The following is a 16726-nucleotide window of genomic DNA, read 5'->3' as shown; positions in this document are numbered from 1 at the left end:
TTGACAGATAACATTAGAACTGTAACATAACTGTTACTATTTAACAAAAGTATTCTACTGATCCCCTTTAAAAAAACATTATATTGACCCCCTTTTAAATAGCAATTTTAACTTTATTTTCCATTATAAATATTCAGGAACCGGTTTATGATGAGAAATGACATGAAAAAGCAGAGGGTAAGTTAAACCCACAGTGGCCTTAAATAAGGTCCCATATTGTATACATTATAATACAGTATACACTACCTTTCAAAAGTTTAGAGTCACTTAGAAACAGACGCCTCTCAAGTTGTCAACTGGCAGCTTCATTAAATAGTAACTTACTCGCAAATTACCAGCGTGAAGAGGTGACTCCGGGATGCTGGCCTTCTAGGCAGAGTTCCTCAGTCCAGTGTCTGTGTTCTTTTGCCCATCTTAATCTTTTATTTTTATTGGCCAGTCTGATATATGGCTTTTTCTTTGCAACTCTGCCTAGAAGGCCAGCATCCCGGAGTTGCCTCTTCACTGTTGACGTTGAGACTGGTGTTTTATGGGTGCCATTTAATGAAGCTGCCAGTTGAGGACTTGTGAGCTGTCTGTTTCTCAAACTAGACACTCTAATGTACTTGTCCTCTTGCTCAGTTGTGCACCGGGGCCTCCCACTCCTCTTTCTATTCTGGTTAGAGCCAGTTTGCGCTGTTCTGTGAAGGGAGTAGTACACAGCGTTGTACAAGATCTTCAGTTTCTTGGCAATTTCTCGCATGGAATAGCCATCATTTCTCAGAACAAGAGTAGACTGATGAGTTTCAGAAGAAAGTTATTTGTTTCTGGCCATTTTGAGCCTGTAATCAAACCCACAAATGCTGATGCTCCAGATATTAAACGAGTCTAAAGAAGGCCAGTTTTATTGCTTCTTTAATGAGCACAACAGTTTTCAGCTGTGCTAACATAATTGCAAAATGGTTTTCTACTGATCAATTGGCCTTTTAAAAGGATAAACTTGGATTAGCTAACACAACGTGCCATTGGAACACAGGAGTGATGGTTGCTGATAATGGGCCTCTCTCTATATGCCAATGTAGATATTCCATAAAAAATCGGCCGTTTCCAGCTACAATAGTCATTTACAACATTAACAATGTCTACACTGTATTTCTGATCAATTAGATGTTATTTTAATGGACAAAAACATGTGCTTTTCTTTCAAAAACAAGGACATTTCTAAGTGACCCCAAACTTTTGAACGGTAGTGTATGTGACATGATAATACATATGCCAACATTTTATCAGGAATTCTTTGAAAAGAAAAAAATGCAGAGAAAGATGAAAACCTTAGGAATACCAACCTCTCCTAAAGGAGCCAGTTCTGGAAGTATGGACCTAGTGACTTTATTCATAGTAAACCAGATTGCTGCAAAGAAAGAAAACAATGGTGAGTTCAGAAAGGAATCTATAGATTATGGATAAATGCTAATAACATTGAAAAAGGATCCCACGCACCCACAACAATAACTTTGTTTGTTCCAGATCAGCCAAAGATAACTCACATCACTGATGATAAAGGAGGACCCAAGTCGATGAGGGAGGGGCCCCTGGAGTTACCCATGAGCCCTTGCTCCCCATCACGGCTTTCCCTTGTGGAGAGCCAGCCTTTGTACAGGTATCGGTTATATATATCAAATCAAATGTATTTATAAAGCCCTTCTTACATCAGCTGATATTTTAAAGTGCTATACAGAAACCCTGCCTAAAACCCCAAACTGCAAGCAATGCAGGTGTAGAAGCACGTGGCTAGGAAAAACTCCCTAGAAAGGCCAGAACCTAGGAAGAAACCTAGAGAGGAACCAGGCTATGAGGGGTGGCCAGTCTTCTTCTGGCTGTGCCGGGTGGAGATTATAACAGAACATGGCCAAGATGTTCAAATGTTCATAGATGACCAGCAGGGTCAAACAATAATAATCACAGTGGTTGTTGAGGCTGCAACAGGTCAGCACCTCAGGTGTAAATGTCAGTTGGCTTTTCATAGCCGATCATTCAGAATATCTCTACCGCTTCTGCTGTCTCTAGAGAGTTGAAAACAGCAGTTCTGGGACAAGGTAGCACGTCCGGTGAAGAGGTCAAGGTTCAATAGCCGCAGGCAGAACAGTTGAAACTGGAGTAGCAGCACGACCAGGTGGGGACAGCAAGGAGTCATCAGGCCAGGTAGTCCTGAGGCATGGTCCTAGGGCTCAGGTCATGAGAGAGAGAGAGAGACAGAGACAGAGAGAAAAAGAGAATTAGAGAGAGCATACTTAAATTCACACAGGACACCAGATAATACTCCAGATATAACAGACTGAACTAACCCCCCGACACATAAACTACTGCAGCATAAATACTGGAGGCTGAGACGAGGGGTCGGGAGACACTGTGGCCCCATCCAACGATACCCCCGGACAAGGCCAAACAGGCAGAATATAATCCCACCCACTTTGCCAAAGCACAGCCCCCACACCACTAGAGGGATATCTTCAACCACCAACTTACCATCCTGAGACATGGCCGAGTATAGCCCACAAAGATCTCCGCCACAGCACAACCCAAGGAAGGGCGCCAACACAGACAGGAAGATCACGTCAAGCAATTATAGAATCATTTTAAGAGGAAAAGTGAAACAGTTACTCATCTTTAATGACATTCAAGTATTTGTAGTAACGGTAGTGTACTACTCATGTATTTTAGTGTCCAGACTGCTAGAAAGAGAAAGCACTGCATTCTTGATGGATTCAAGTGTAGACAGGTCAGTCGGCATTTACTCACACTGATTCATCTTTTCTGACAACACAAATACATCACCTTACTTCACTAGTACTCTTTTGATCATATTTCTGAAAATACAGATACAGTAAGCTTTATGGAAATGTTGACTCAACCTTGTGACATTTGGTTGGTTCATTGGTTGTTGCTCTCAGCTCTCACCAGTGCTGGAGTCGAACATGTCAGACACCAGTACATCAGACTACCAGCAACACATCCAGGACACCCTGAGCCCCTTCTGCTCGGGATCGTCGTCAGTCTCCTCCTCAGGGGCAGGCCTGTTCTCCCTCCAGCAGATAGCACAGGTCCAGCCACAGCTACACTGCTCCCCTAGAACCCCATGGGATACCTCCACCTCAGAGCAACTACAGGTATTCATTCAAATACAGTCATAGTAACAGTATTCCTTCATTTGGAATGGATATAACCCCACCTCTACCCCACAAACACATGAAACAAAGACAAATGAATGTGCATTCATTCCACTGTACTAACAGTTTTGTAAAGTAAAGAAAAAGTATAACTGAAACCTAATGGATATTTGATTTTGTAGTTTAGACCTTTCTCTCAGCCAGGAGGGAGGAGAGAGTGTTCCCCGTGGGCCACAGGACCAAGTGGACCCAAACAGCAGCTGAACATGACCCCCACTGTGTCCAGAGTACTGTTTGGAGGCACAGAGCCTGAGTGAGTACTGAACTGAAATATCAAAGATGTGTTTTTACCTGATATGCAGGAAATATTGATTTTCTTTATCCATCTTCTGTTCTTACATTATTGAGATTGACAACCCCCCCTGAACTGCTATTATTTTTATCCTGATTTCCATTGCTGTATTGATTACATCTGTGAAGACAGATGTATTAGGTGATATTTCCATAACTTGTGCACTGACTAATGGGGTATGCATCTGCCTACCCAGTAGCACAGACACCAGAGACCATGTCATGCACGCAGTGGGGTTCTCTATCAACCAATCGGAGGGCAAAGACCACACCTTGGAGTTCTCTCTCAAAGATCAGACAATGAAGTTCTCTCTCAACCAAATAGAGAGTGAAGAGCAACACGAGAAAGCACTCTTCAGGGCCTGCAGTAATGAGGAATATGGAAGTGAAGGTACTGTTGCATTCCAAATGGCACCCTATGCCCTATATAGGGCACTACTTTTGGACAGGGCCTATAGGGCTCTGGTCAGAAGTATAGCACTGTAGGTAATAGGGGTCCATTTGCTACGCATACATGTCTAGTGTGCATTATGTAGGCTATTAATCATGTCCCTTCACTAAAACTATGATACATGTTTTTGCATAAAGTTTGCCAATCTCTCTTTATTGACATACAGAGTACCCGTCAAATGTTTGGGCATACCTACTCATTCCAGGGTTTTTCTTTATTTGTACTATTTTCTACGTTGTAGAATAACGGCGAAGATATCAAAACTATGAAATAACACATATGGAATCATGTAGTAACCAAATAAGTGTTAAATAAATCAAAATATATTTTATATTTAAGATTCTTTGAAGGAGCCACCCTTTGCCTTGATGACAGCTTTGCAAACTCTTGGCATTCTCTCAACCAGCTTCATGGGGGGGGGGGTATACAGAAGATTGCCCTATTTGGTAAAAGACTAAGTCTATATTATGGCAAGAACAGCTTAAATAAGCAACAAGAAACAGCGGTTCATCATTACTTTAAGACATGAAAGTCAGTCAATCCATAAAATAAAATAAAAAATAAAAAAGTTTCTTCAAGTGCAGTCGCAAAAACCATCAAGAGCTATGATGAAACTGGCTCTCATGAGGACCGCCACAGGAAAGGAAGACATGGAATTCTGAACTGTTGATGATCAAGTTCATTAGTTACCAGCCTCAGAAATTGCAGGCCAAATAAATCCTTCACTAAGTTCAAGTAACAGACAAATCTCAACATCAACTGTTCAGAGGAAACTGCGTGAATCCGGCCTTCATGGTTGAATTGCTGCAAAGAAACCACTACTAAAGGAAACCAATAATAAGAAGAGACTTGCTTGGGCCACGAAACATGAGCAATGGACATTAGACCGGTGAAAATCTGTCCTTTGATCTGATGAGTCCAAAGTTGAGATTTTTGGTTCCAACTGCCGTGTCGCAGAGTAGGTGAATGGATGATCTCTGCATGTGTGGTTCCCACCGTGAAGCATGGAGAAGGAGGTGTGATGTTGTGGGGGTGATTTGCTGGTGACACTGTCTGTGATTTATTTAGAATTCAAGGCACACTTAACCAGCATGGCTACCACAGCATTCTGCAGCAATACGCCATCCCATCTGGTTTGCACTTAGTGGGACTATCATTTGTTTTTCAACAGGACAATGAACCAACACACCTCCAGGCTGTGTAAGGGCTATTTCACCCAGAAGGGGAGTGATGGAGTGCTGCATCAGATGACCTGGCCTCCACAATCACCCGACCTCAACCCAATTGAGATGGTTTGGGATGAGTTGGACCACAGAGTGAAGGGAAAGCAGCCAACAAGTGCTCAGTATATGTGGGAACTCCTTCAAGACTGTTGGAAAAGCATTCCAGGTTGTCACGTCTACTCCCGCTCCTCCCCTCTGTCGTTCGGCATCGCCGGTTTACTAACCACCGGTCCTGGCATTCATCATTACGTGCACCTGGCATTCATCATTACGCGCACCTCCTCTTCATCATGAGGCACACCTGGACTCAATCACTTCTCTGATTACCTCCCCTATATCTGTTACTCCCTTAGTTCCATTCCCAAGGCAGTATTGACTATGTGTTTCATGTCTGTACGCTACTCGTGTTTCTTGTTTTGCTCCATGTTCCGTTTATTATTAAACTCACCACCTGCACTTGCTTCCCGAATCCCAGCATCCACGTTACAGAATACTGCCTCACCAAATGGAAGCAGCAGGAAATCAGAGCATCTCCCAGACGGTCGACGAACATGGATACTTACTGGCGCAACTGGGGACGGCTATGGAAGAGGTTCTTTGCAGTCTTCAACGTCTCAAACATGCCCGAGAGGCGTTGCCTTCCACTAGCAGAGGATACTCTTCCACCAGTCGACCCAGCGAGCCAGCACATCAGTCCATTCAGCTGTCCGCCCAGGTCAGCGATGCCCGTTTGTCCCTCCCGGATAAATATGACGGAACCCCATCTAAATGCTGTGGCTTCCTACTCCAGTGCTCCCTCTATTTTGCGTATCAGATGGGAGCCCCCACCACAGAGAGGTCCAAGGTTGCCACGGTTATTTCTCTGCTGACTGGGCGGGTGTTGGAGCGGGCTACGGCCGTCTTGGAGAGAGGAGGAGCTGGCTTCGTAGGGCAGAGAGGGGGGTGAGCGCCATCTCCAACTATGGAGGGAACCCGCTCCCACTACCTGTCCTCCTGAGCGCATCTACATTCCCATGGGGATAAGGGAGTGAATGATGACCTGGGCACACACAGCTGTCGTCGCTGGACATCCTTAATCACCCATACAAAAAAAAAAGTATTGGTGGCCCACCTTGGCGCAGGACGTTACTCGCTACGTCAACTACTGTTCTGTGTGTGCCCAAAGTAAGTCTCACGGCACTCTCCAGCAGGGAAGCTCCTTCCCCTTCCCGTGCCTCAGCGTCCCTGGTCTCATCTATCCATTGACTTTGTTATCTGACGGTTTCACCACCCTTCTGGTGATTGTGGACAGATTTTCTAAATCATGCCAGTTTATTCCTGTCTCTGGTCTCCCTTCCTTAATGGCCTTCACGGAGGACATTGTCTCTGACCGTGACCCACAATTAATGTCACGGGTATGGAGGGCTTTCATGGAGAATCTGGGGGTCACGGTCAGCCTCACTTCTAGGTACCGGCCTCAGTCCAACGGGCAGGTGGAGAGGATGAACCAGAAGCTGGGGAGGTTCCTGAGGAGTCACTGCCAGGATCGGCAGGGGAAGTGGGCCCGATTCCTTCCCTGGGTGGAATATCCACAGAATTCATTACGTCACTCCTCCACTGGGCTTACTCACTGGCTCCATGGACTCCAAGCCATACCAAGGCCCCTGCGGTGGACGAATGATTCCGGCGCACAGAGGAGGTTTGGAGTGATGCTCATGTGAGGATCCAGCAATCCGCCAGAAGGAGCAGGCGGATCGCCACCTCAGTGTGGCGCCCATGTTCCATCCTGGTGATCGTCTGGCTTTCCACCAGGAACCTCCCACTCAGCCTGCCCTGTAAGAAGCTGAGTCCCCGGTTTGTGGGGCCGTCCAAAGTTCTCCAGAGGGTTAACGAGGTGACTTATAGGTTACAGCTTCCCAGTGATTACCGTATCTCACCTTCATTTCATGTCTCCCTTCTGGTGGTTCCTGGTCCCCTGGCTGATGCTGTCCCCCACAACACCCACCCGCCCCCCTGGACGTCAAGGGAGGTCCCGCCTATGCCGTCAGATCCCTACTGGACTCCCGACATCGTGGGGATCGGCACCTGCACTTGCTTCCCGACTCCCAGCGTCCACATTACACAGGGGGAAGCTGGTTGAGAGAATGTCAAGAGTGTGCAAAGCTGTCAACAAGGCAAAGGGTGGCTACTTTGAAGAATCGCAAATATAAAATATATTTGGATTTGTTTAACACTTTTTTGGTTACTACATGATTCCATATGTGTTATTTCAATGTAGAAAATAGTGAAAATAAAGAAAAAACATTGAATGAGTAGGTGTGTCCAAACTTTTGATTGGTACTGTATCTATGTCAATTCATCCCAGCAGCTAATTTTAAGAAGGAGATGTCTAAGATATATCTCAAGGAGGAAATACCAACGTCTTCCAGAGATGTGAATGAATCACAGAGCCAAGACCCTGAACCTGATTTTCTGACTCAGGTAATTGCAGGCAGCAGCATTACATCAGGTGTCTAATGCCACCTAGTGGCAGAATTGGAATAATTTCAGAGCTAAACAATGGTGACGATAAAATACAGTACCATTTAGCAGACAGTTTTTCCAAAGCTACTACAGTCATGCGTGCAAACATTTTACATACTGGTGGTCTCGGAAATCGAGCCCACTATCCTGGCGTTGCAAGTACCATGCTCTACCAACTGAGCCACTGAGGACCTGATGAGAGAATGATAGTAGGTAAAGGTAAGGGGAAATGTGTTCATACAGTCCAGGCTAGCCTGTTTCATTGTTACGCCTGTATTCCAACAGGTTTCCAACTGCACTGATGTCAGCTCATGTAAGTTTCCGCAGTATATTCAAAATCATCTGCTGTTCACCATCTGTCTGACACTGATGGCTTGAGTACCAAATGGCACCCTAACCCTATATAGTGCCAAATGAGGAATTTAATGAGGAATAATAGGGTGTCATTTGGGACGCAACCTGGTAGAGACTTACTTGCAGATCTGTCTTCAGCTTGTCCTGGAAACACTCATCATGGTCCTAAGGAATTCTGCGAATCATCGCCCAGTTACTCTCCAAGAGGAGGTTACTTTAGTTCAGACTCTGATGATGACGTAAGTAAAAAAAACAATTAATACTGTTTACATCTGCTTTGGTTAATATACTGTAAGGGGATGCTTTGATTTTCCATAGATCCCATAGGCCTACCATTACTGACTTGGTAACACTTTACATTTAGTTGCTCTTATAAGTTTGCATAATTACTGTTTATGACATGTTGTTACATAGTAACTGCTTTGCATTTACATGGTAATATCAACATGTTTCTTAGCCTGAGTCCCAGATCTGTTTGTGCTGTCTTGTCAACTCCATTGCTGTCACGTAGCATGACAATGACAGCAATGGAGTTGACAAGACAGCACATACAGATCTGGGACTTAGGCTGCATATTTTCATACTAATCTTTAAATGTCATATCAGGAGGTGGAGGATTATCACCAGTGTCACCAGGGTGGATCCTCACAGTCACACACAGTGAGGTCCTGTAGTGAAGAGTTCCCTATCCTCAGCCAAGGCTCATCACATTGGAACACAAAACAACTGGGTCACCCTCAGTCTCAACCCAGACCTTACACCCCACCCACTAGGCCTCAATGCACAGGGAACTGTGGAAACGACCAGAGAGATCAGAGAGCTTTGGAGAGCTCCGGCTACACTGAGAGACGGTCAGGCTGTGCAGTTACAGATGACAGTAACGGCCAGGTTAGGGTTATAAGTGATCAGTATGTCCCATCTTGTCCTCTGTCTGAATCACAGTGCTCTGAGGTTCACCAACAAAAGATGGAAGCCACCGGAACACGAGAAACACAAACACGAGAAATGGGAACACAGACTGTCACCACCATCACCTCGAAATGTCCAACATCGGACGTTTCAACTCAGTGCAGTTTTGGACTGGAGTGTAAAGAGAAGAACCTCATGGACTCTGAATCCCACAAGTCTGCTTACAATGTAATACCGACCCCAACTACCAGAGGGCAGGCAAGTCACAGAGATGAGTCTATGAGACAACAGACACACAGAGCATTATCAGGCAGATCCAGGAAGGAGGGAGAAGCGCAAACGCCATGGAGAAAATCAACAGCCAGAGAGCTCAAGGCTGGAACTGGGCACCATCCATCAATCATCCCTTCTAACAAGTGTCGTAACACTAACACTGAGAGTAGAGTGTTTATTCAGAGACCCACTACCTCTAGACTAGACGTTCTCACCACCAATGATGTAAAAGGTATAAATAGCAAATGTTTGATGTAATTAACAAATCAGTGTAGCCGATATAGACATATCTATGGCAGATGATTTCCAAATCAATGCAAACAACTTCATATGTGGTGTAATTTGTCATAGATAATCGATTGAATGTAAAGCTAGTGAATGCGTGTAACAAGCACACGTTATACTACTATTATATTTACTCTGATCTGTATATTTATTTTATTTATCCGTTATTTTACCAGGTAAGTTGACTGAGAACACGTTCTCATTTACATCAACGACCTGGGGAGTAGTTACTGGGGAGAGGAGGGGGATGAAGGAGCCAATCGTAAACTGGGTATTATTAGGTGACCGTGATGGTTTGAGGGCCAGAATGGGAATTTAGCCAGGACACCGGGGTTAATACCCCTACTCTTACGATAAGTGCCATGGGATCTTTAATGACCCCAGAGAGTCAGGACACCCGTTTAACGTCCCATCCGAAAGACGGCACCCTACACAGGGCAGTGTCCCCAATATGTTGACATTCTTCCATACAGTTTGTTGCAGTTATTTTCCTACGGACCGAGATTCCTAATGGTGTTCTTTTTTGTATTTTCAGTAGTATTTTGAAAATGGATGTTGCTCCCTGATGATGTTTTTCTCTCTTCCATCCAGACTTGAGAGATGAGCAGCTGCAGCATAGAGGACAGGAAGATGAAAGAGAGGTCCTGGAACCTGTTGAGAATGTTCCTCTTAGAGAAGACCTTCCAGATGACAAAGAGGAGAAACGGAGAGGGAGTGCAGAGGAGAGGGAGGAGGTCACTGCTGAGAGCGGCGTTAACAGGCTTTCAGAGGAGGTTGAGACACTTCAGGAAATAGCAGACATTCTGCTCATGCTGAAGCAGAGGAAAAAATATTAGAAGTGGGAAGGACAGGAGAGGAGAGTATCCCTTTAAGAGTTGTGAACAATACTATCAACTACATCCCATTACCACAGAATCTGTTTCTGCATATTTAAAGGTTTATAACAATGCCCCTGGGATTCTACATTAAAACGAAAGCCAGACATTGCAAGATAATTCGTTTATTTTTTCCCAATACATATTTAAGTGTTCTAGATTCTCATGAATATATTTACTTTGATAGAATATAAATTCTAGCAAAACATTTACAGCAACAATAATCAAATGTATACTATACAGCACTGGATGCATTTCTTTTTTTAATATTCACTAGTTCTTCTTCATAATCTAGAATAGAAACACTGCATTTAATTTGTTTTCACATAGAAACAATTGCACCCGTTCACCATAAACACATAGGATGTCCCCATTTAGGAGTTAAAGCAAAGAAGGCAATATAATAATAACAAAATGGGTTGTTGAGCATTTTTCATAAAATCACAAAACATCAAATAACTTGTTTGACACTATCTCAAGTTTGTTACATGACGGCAATGTTGTCACCTTTGTGAAGGGGGGTGTGCAATAAAGTGTTTTTTCTCTATAAAACAAACTGTGATAATTAAAAAAAATATATATATCTTCCAGTGAACCTCCAGTTTAGACTACCTCTAGTATCCTCTCTTTTCTAATCACATTTCTAATCAAATACTCAAATATTGATAATAAATACTCAATAATCCAGTATTGACACTGATGTTCCAATGAACTGTGATCCTTTGAAATGCTGTCATTTCATTTCAGTCTAGAGAAAATCCTATTTGAATTCCCAATAGTAGCTATCTATCTTGTTTTGTCACAGACAATAATACACAGACATATTCTCAGCGACATTATGTTGACCACTTTCAACCAGTCTGCTACACTCAAATCTATGTGTACTCAAGTACTCAACTAAAAATGTGTCACCTTACATAGTTTTACGATATATAAAACAACATTAGCAAGTACAATACAGTACTCCTCGACCCTTTAGAACACGAGAACCCCAGCTCTTTCACGTGAAGAGTATGCATTGCAATTTGTACATAAGGCTGTGGAGGAAGACAACGTAAAATGGAGACAAAATAAGACATTCTTTCTGACATTGTTTTCCCAAAGAATAACTGTGTGTGACATTAACCGACTAAACTGTCCATTTCAATACATGGTTATTCCCTCAGAGACTGAGGTACAACCCAATGAATAGTCTAGTCTACATCGATTAATAAAAACATTTGCAACTTCTGAAAGGCTATCATCACGCTGGCTGGCCATATAGTCAACTCCTTCATACATTTCACTTCAGTACAGGCACCGTCATCATGGGTAAAATACATTAGAATAAATAACATAATAATCCATAGGTTTACTAATGAGAAAACAGAGACAGGTCATGTGCTACTGTAGCTTATCAACCAACATGATAAAACAAATAGCAAAGCAAGACTGAACATCATCATAGACAGAGAACAGGTTAAGTCCCAAATGGCATGCTATTCCCTTTATACTGCACTACTTTTGACCAAGGCCCATAGGGCTCTGGTTAAAAGTAGTGCACTAGGAATAGGGTGCCGTTTGGGATGCAAAGCCCAGGTGTACTACTAGTGTCTGACACCCCATTTGTGATGCTACAGACAAGCTGAGACAATATTGTTCTGAGTTGTGTTTCATATAGAAAGGCATACTGGTATCAACACTATATTACAATCCCTCTCTCTGATTTTAAAACTTGTAATATCGTGGCCATTTTAGTGGACGTTTGGACTCCTACAATAAAGGTTTTGTTGTGAAGAGGTTTTATCTCTAATCATAGGGTTTTTTATGTGAGGGAAAAGGCAATAGTTTTGTTAATTGTTGGTCTGCCTCATATATGGAAATTCATAATAATGCGAAATATGAACAGTAAAATGGATGTCTAAATGCTGAGGATAAATTTGAATGTAATGTATGCTTAATACTATTTACATGATGGTTTATAAATCAAAAAGAAGATTATTATCAAACTATAGAAGTAACTACAACATTACATTGGCAAAATGAAATGTGTAAGTAACTTGTGTTATAAATAGCTACCCTGTGTGTGAAAAAGATGGAGCAATGTAACCTACGTGACTGAGGCAAACCAGAGAACAGGACTCGGGGAGGTTGTAGATCAGGGGCTATATGTATCAAGCTTCCTGTCCATGTAATATTATTAATTATGATAAAAGGCCAAACTAATCCTAAATCAACACTCCTACTCCAAAACACTTGATACATACTTTCTGAGTTGAGAGAACAGGGACAAAATCCAAGGACAAAGTTATAAACTAGACTGGGACCAGATCTGTGTGCTCTTGCCAACTCCATGACAATGAGTTGGCATGAAAGCACAAACTGACTGGCACTCAGGCTAGGGCTAATCCACGTCGGAGGCATCGTTATCAGAGAGGTGGTAGTTGCTCCCCTTCACCCTGATGTACTCCACCTGCCGGTCCTCATCAGAGTCTGTGGCCCCGCAGGAGCACAGCTGGTTGTCGAACAGGGACTCAATCTCCTCCAGCCTCCGGCTCTTTGTTTCAGGCAGACAGCCGTAGATGAAGAAGAACCCAAGCAGAGCCAGGCTGGAGTAAAGGAAAAACGCTCCTGGGAAATAACAATAACAACAACTACACAATCAACAACACATCATCTGTCAGTCAGTAATAGGGCCTACAGTTTTTCCCTGACTACCGTACGTGACTTGACCAAGAAGGGCCCAGAGGTTTTCCTGTGCTGACAGCAGAGATCAGTTCTAGTCTGCAACAGTGTACAATTCTGTCAAACGCTATCCAGTATCTACTGCACATTATTAAATGACAGCAAGTAATCAAACATGATGAAACTACATTCATTACACATCGAGCCTATCATAAGATATCTCTAGTCTCTCTAGATTAATCAAATGTCCAACAAAGGTCAGATCCTGCAGTAGAAGCATACATGCTGTTCAGGTTGATTGATCAAGGATGTCCTGTAAGTGAGGTATTGATCAGTGCCTACGGTTTGTACCGTAGTAGGTGAGGGACTGGGTCACGTGGAGGAAGATGTGTGTTACCGTAGTAGGTGAGGTTCTGAGCCACATGGAGGAAGGTGAGGGAGACCAGGAAGTTAAACGTCCAGTTGACTCCAGCTGAACAGGCGTTCCCTGTGCTCCGGGCCCACAGGGGGTAAATCTCAGAGTTGATTGTCCACGGCATTGGACCCAAACCTGGAAGTAGAGGGATGACATGGGGCTTACGATAGCTCTACAGTACAGTAACTACCCCCCGCATGCAAACAATGTTGAATCAAGATGTATATACAGTAAGCATACAAATACAGTAAGCATACAAACCTTTAAGCAAGTATACCAAATGACATCAATGCATGGTTAACGCCAAACTTGAAATGAGATCACATTTTCTAATAATGCATTTCTTTAGTTAGTAGCTGCCTCACAGTGAACGTGAGATACAGCGTAAATTGAATCTCTACATAGATCAGTGTTGCCTCTCACCTGGGGCGAAGAAGGCCAGATAGAGAACAAGACCCAGTAGGACCACCCAGGAGTAGGAGGTGGGACAGTAGTTATAGGCCCAGTACGTATGGACTCTCAGCTGGGTCGAGTTGGAACACCTGGAATAACATGGTACAAGACAGTTATTGTATTGTAGCAACAGTAGTTATGTTATGGATAGAGGGGTACTATGAGTACAGTATTATAGAATAACCACTTCTCCAGCCTTCTTCCACTAACCCCCTCCATCCCCTTCACAAACACACAACAAATAAACCCACACACAGAGCACATTCTATGACTCACCTGCCCCCTGCTGCCCTATGCGTAAACACACTCCCTCCCCTTAGTGCCGCCTGTAGCTCACCTGCCCAGGCTGCCTTCTCAGTGGAGGCTGTATTGACAGATACGTAGCTCACCTGCCCCAGGCTGCCTTCTCAGTGGAGGCTGTATTGACAGGTACACACGAGGAGGCGAACAGAGCTGTGCTGTTCTCACGGTAACAGAAGCCACACCCCGGGTCCAGCATACACGGCTCACACAGCCTGGGATGACAGGAGGATTGGACAGAGATGTCATAAACAGAGACAAGATCCTTGAGGAGGTATAACAGAACACATTTACTCACTGTGAATGGAGAAGATGCTATCTTGAGCTCTTTACTCAGATTATTCTCATGTTATCAATGTCTGTGTGAGTACATACAGTATTTGTGTTTGTGTTTGTGCATCCATGTGTGGGCATGCGTGAGTGGGTAGTGTGGCGGGCATATGGCAGACCCATTTCATTCACCGAGAGAGTAGCTCTAATGAATTTTTTTTTTTTTTTTTACAATTCACCTTTATTTAACCAGGTAGATCAGTTGATAACAAGTTCTCATTTACAACTGCGAGCTGGCAAAGATAAAGCAGCTTGACAAAAACAACAACACAGAGTTACACATAGGATAAACAAATGTACAGTCAATAACACAATAGAAAAATATACACTGCTCAAAAAAATAAAGGGAACACTAAAATAACACATCCTAGATCTGAATGAACGAAATATTCTAATTAAATACTTTTTTCTTTACATAGTTGAATGTGCTGACCACAAAATCACACAAAAATGATCAATGGAAATCAAATATATCAACCCATGGAGGTCTGGATTTGGATTCACACTCAAAATTAAAGTAGAAAACCACACTACAGTTGATCCAACTTTGATGTAATGTCCTTAAAACAAGTCAAATTGAGGCTCAGTAGTGTGTGTGGCCTCCATGTGCTTGTATGACCTCCCTACAACGCCTGGGCATGCTCCTGATGAGGTGGCAGATGGTCTCCTGAGGGATCTCCTCCCAGACCTGGACTAAAGCATCCGCCAACTCCTGGACAGTCTGTGGTGTAATGTGGCGTTGGTGGATGGAGCGGGACATGATGTCTCAGATGTGCTCAATTGGATTCAGGTCTGGGGAACGGGCGGGCCAGTCCATAGCATCAATGCCTTCCTCTTGCAGGAACTGCTGACACACTCCAACCACATGAGGTCTAGCATCGTCTTGCATTAGGAGGAACCCAGGGCCAACCGCACCAGCATATGATCTCACAAGGGGTCTGAGGATCTCATCTCGGTACCTAATGGCAGTCAGGCTACCTCTGGTGAGCACATGGAGCACACGGCGTCTCCAGACTCTGTCACGTCTGTCACATGTGCTCAATGTGAACCTGCTTTCATCTGTGAAGAGTACAGGGCGCCAGTGGCGAATTTGCCAATCTTGGTGTTCTCTGGCAAATGCCAAACGTCCTGCACGGTGTTGGGCTGTAAGCACAACCCCCACCTGTGGACGTCGGGCCCTCATACCACCCTCATGGAGTCTGTTTCTGACCGTTTGAGCAGACACATGCACATTTGTGGCCTGCTGGAGGTCATTTTGCAGGGCTCTGGCAGTGCTCCTCCTGCTCCTCCTTGCACAAAGGCGGAGGTAGCGGTCCTGCTGCTGGGTTGTTGCCCTCCTACGGCCTCCTCCACGTCTCCTGATGTACTGGCCTGTCTCCTGGTAGCGCCTCCATGCTCTGGACACTATGCTGACAGACACAGCAAACCTTCTTGCCACAGCTCGTATTGATGTTCCATCCTGGATGAGCTGCACTACCTGAGCCACTTGTGTGGGTTGTAGACTCCGTCTCATGCTACCACTAGAGTGAAAGCACCGCCAGCATTCAAAAGTGACCAAAACATCAGCCAGGAAGCATAGGAACTGAGAAGTGGTCTGTGGTCCCCACCTGCAGAACCACTCCTTTATTGGGGGTGTCTTGCTAATTGCCTATAATTTCCACCTGTTGTCTATTCCATTTGCACAACAGCATGTGAAATTTATTGTCAATCAGTGTTGCTTCCTAAGTGGACAGTTTGATTTCACAGAAGTGTGATTGACTTGGAGTTGCATTGTGTTGTTTAAGTGTTCCCTTTATTTTTTTGAGCAGTGTATGTACAGTGTGTGCAAATTAGTAAGATTAGGGAGGTAAGGCAAAAAATAGGCCATAGTGGCGAAATAATTACAATTTAGCATTAAACAGTGGAGTGATGGATGTGCAGATGATGATGTGCAAGTAGAGATACTGGGGTGCAAAAGAGCAAAACAAAATTAATAACAATATGGGAATGAGGTAGTTGGGTGGGCTATTTACAGATGGGCTATGTACAGGTGCAATGATCGGTAAGCTGCTCTGACAGCTGATACTTAAAGTTAGTGAGGGAGATATAAGTCTCCAGCTTCAGTGATTTTTGCAATTCGTTCCAGTCATTGGCAGCAGAGAACTGGAAGGAAAGGCGGCCAAAGGAGGTGTTGGATTTGGCGATGACCAGTAAAA

General features: G+C 43.9%; 2 protein-coding genes across 2 annotated transcripts in view; one reads left to right on the top strand and one right to left on the bottom strand.

Annotated features, from left to right (window-relative positions):
• Positions 1 to 143: 143 nt before the first annotated feature.
• On the top strand, positions 144 to 10524 carry LOC139378759 (uncharacterized). The gene is made up of 10 exons (XM_071121231.1): positions 144 to 177; positions 1270 to 1411; positions 1507 to 1639; positions 2701 to 2758; positions 2931 to 3146; positions 3329 to 3459; positions 3695 to 3888; positions 7519 to 7631; positions 7959 to 7986; positions 8166 to 10524. The coding sequence occupies exons 1-10, from the start codon at positions 148 to 150 to the stop codon at positions 8285 to 8287; spliced, it is 1167 nt and encodes a 388-aa protein (XP_070977332.1). The 5' UTR covers positions 144 to 147; the 3' UTR covers positions 8288 to 10524.
• Positions 10479 to 16726, bottom strand: part of LOC139378758 (proton myo-inositol cotransporter-like) — a 62259-nt gene continuing 56011 nt past the window's right edge. Inside the window, exons 7-10 of the mRNA XM_071121230.1 lie at positions 14291 to 14416; positions 13872 to 13990; positions 13431 to 13583; positions 10479 to 12979 (exon numbers count right to left, since the gene is read on the bottom strand). Coding sequence (XP_070977331.1) covers positions 12753 to 12979; positions 13431 to 13583; positions 13872 to 13990; positions 14291 to 14416 — 625 coding nt within the window. The 3' untranslated portion in view covers positions 10479 to 12752. The remainder of the gene's footprint in view (positions 12980 to 13430; positions 13584 to 13871; positions 13991 to 14290; positions 14417 to 16726) is intronic.

The sequence above is a fragment of the Oncorhynchus clarkii genome, chromosome 21 (genome assembly GCF_045791955.1).
Source record: "Oncorhynchus clarkii lewisi isolate Uvic-CL-2024 chromosome 21, UVic_Ocla_1.0, whole genome shotgun sequence".
NCBI classification, from domain to species: domain Eukaryota; kingdom Metazoa; phylum Chordata; class Actinopteri; order Salmoniformes; family Salmonidae; genus Oncorhynchus; species Oncorhynchus clarkii.
The sequence above is the reverse complement of the archived record's forward strand: the minus strand, read 5'-3'. Positions and strand labels throughout refer to the sequence as shown.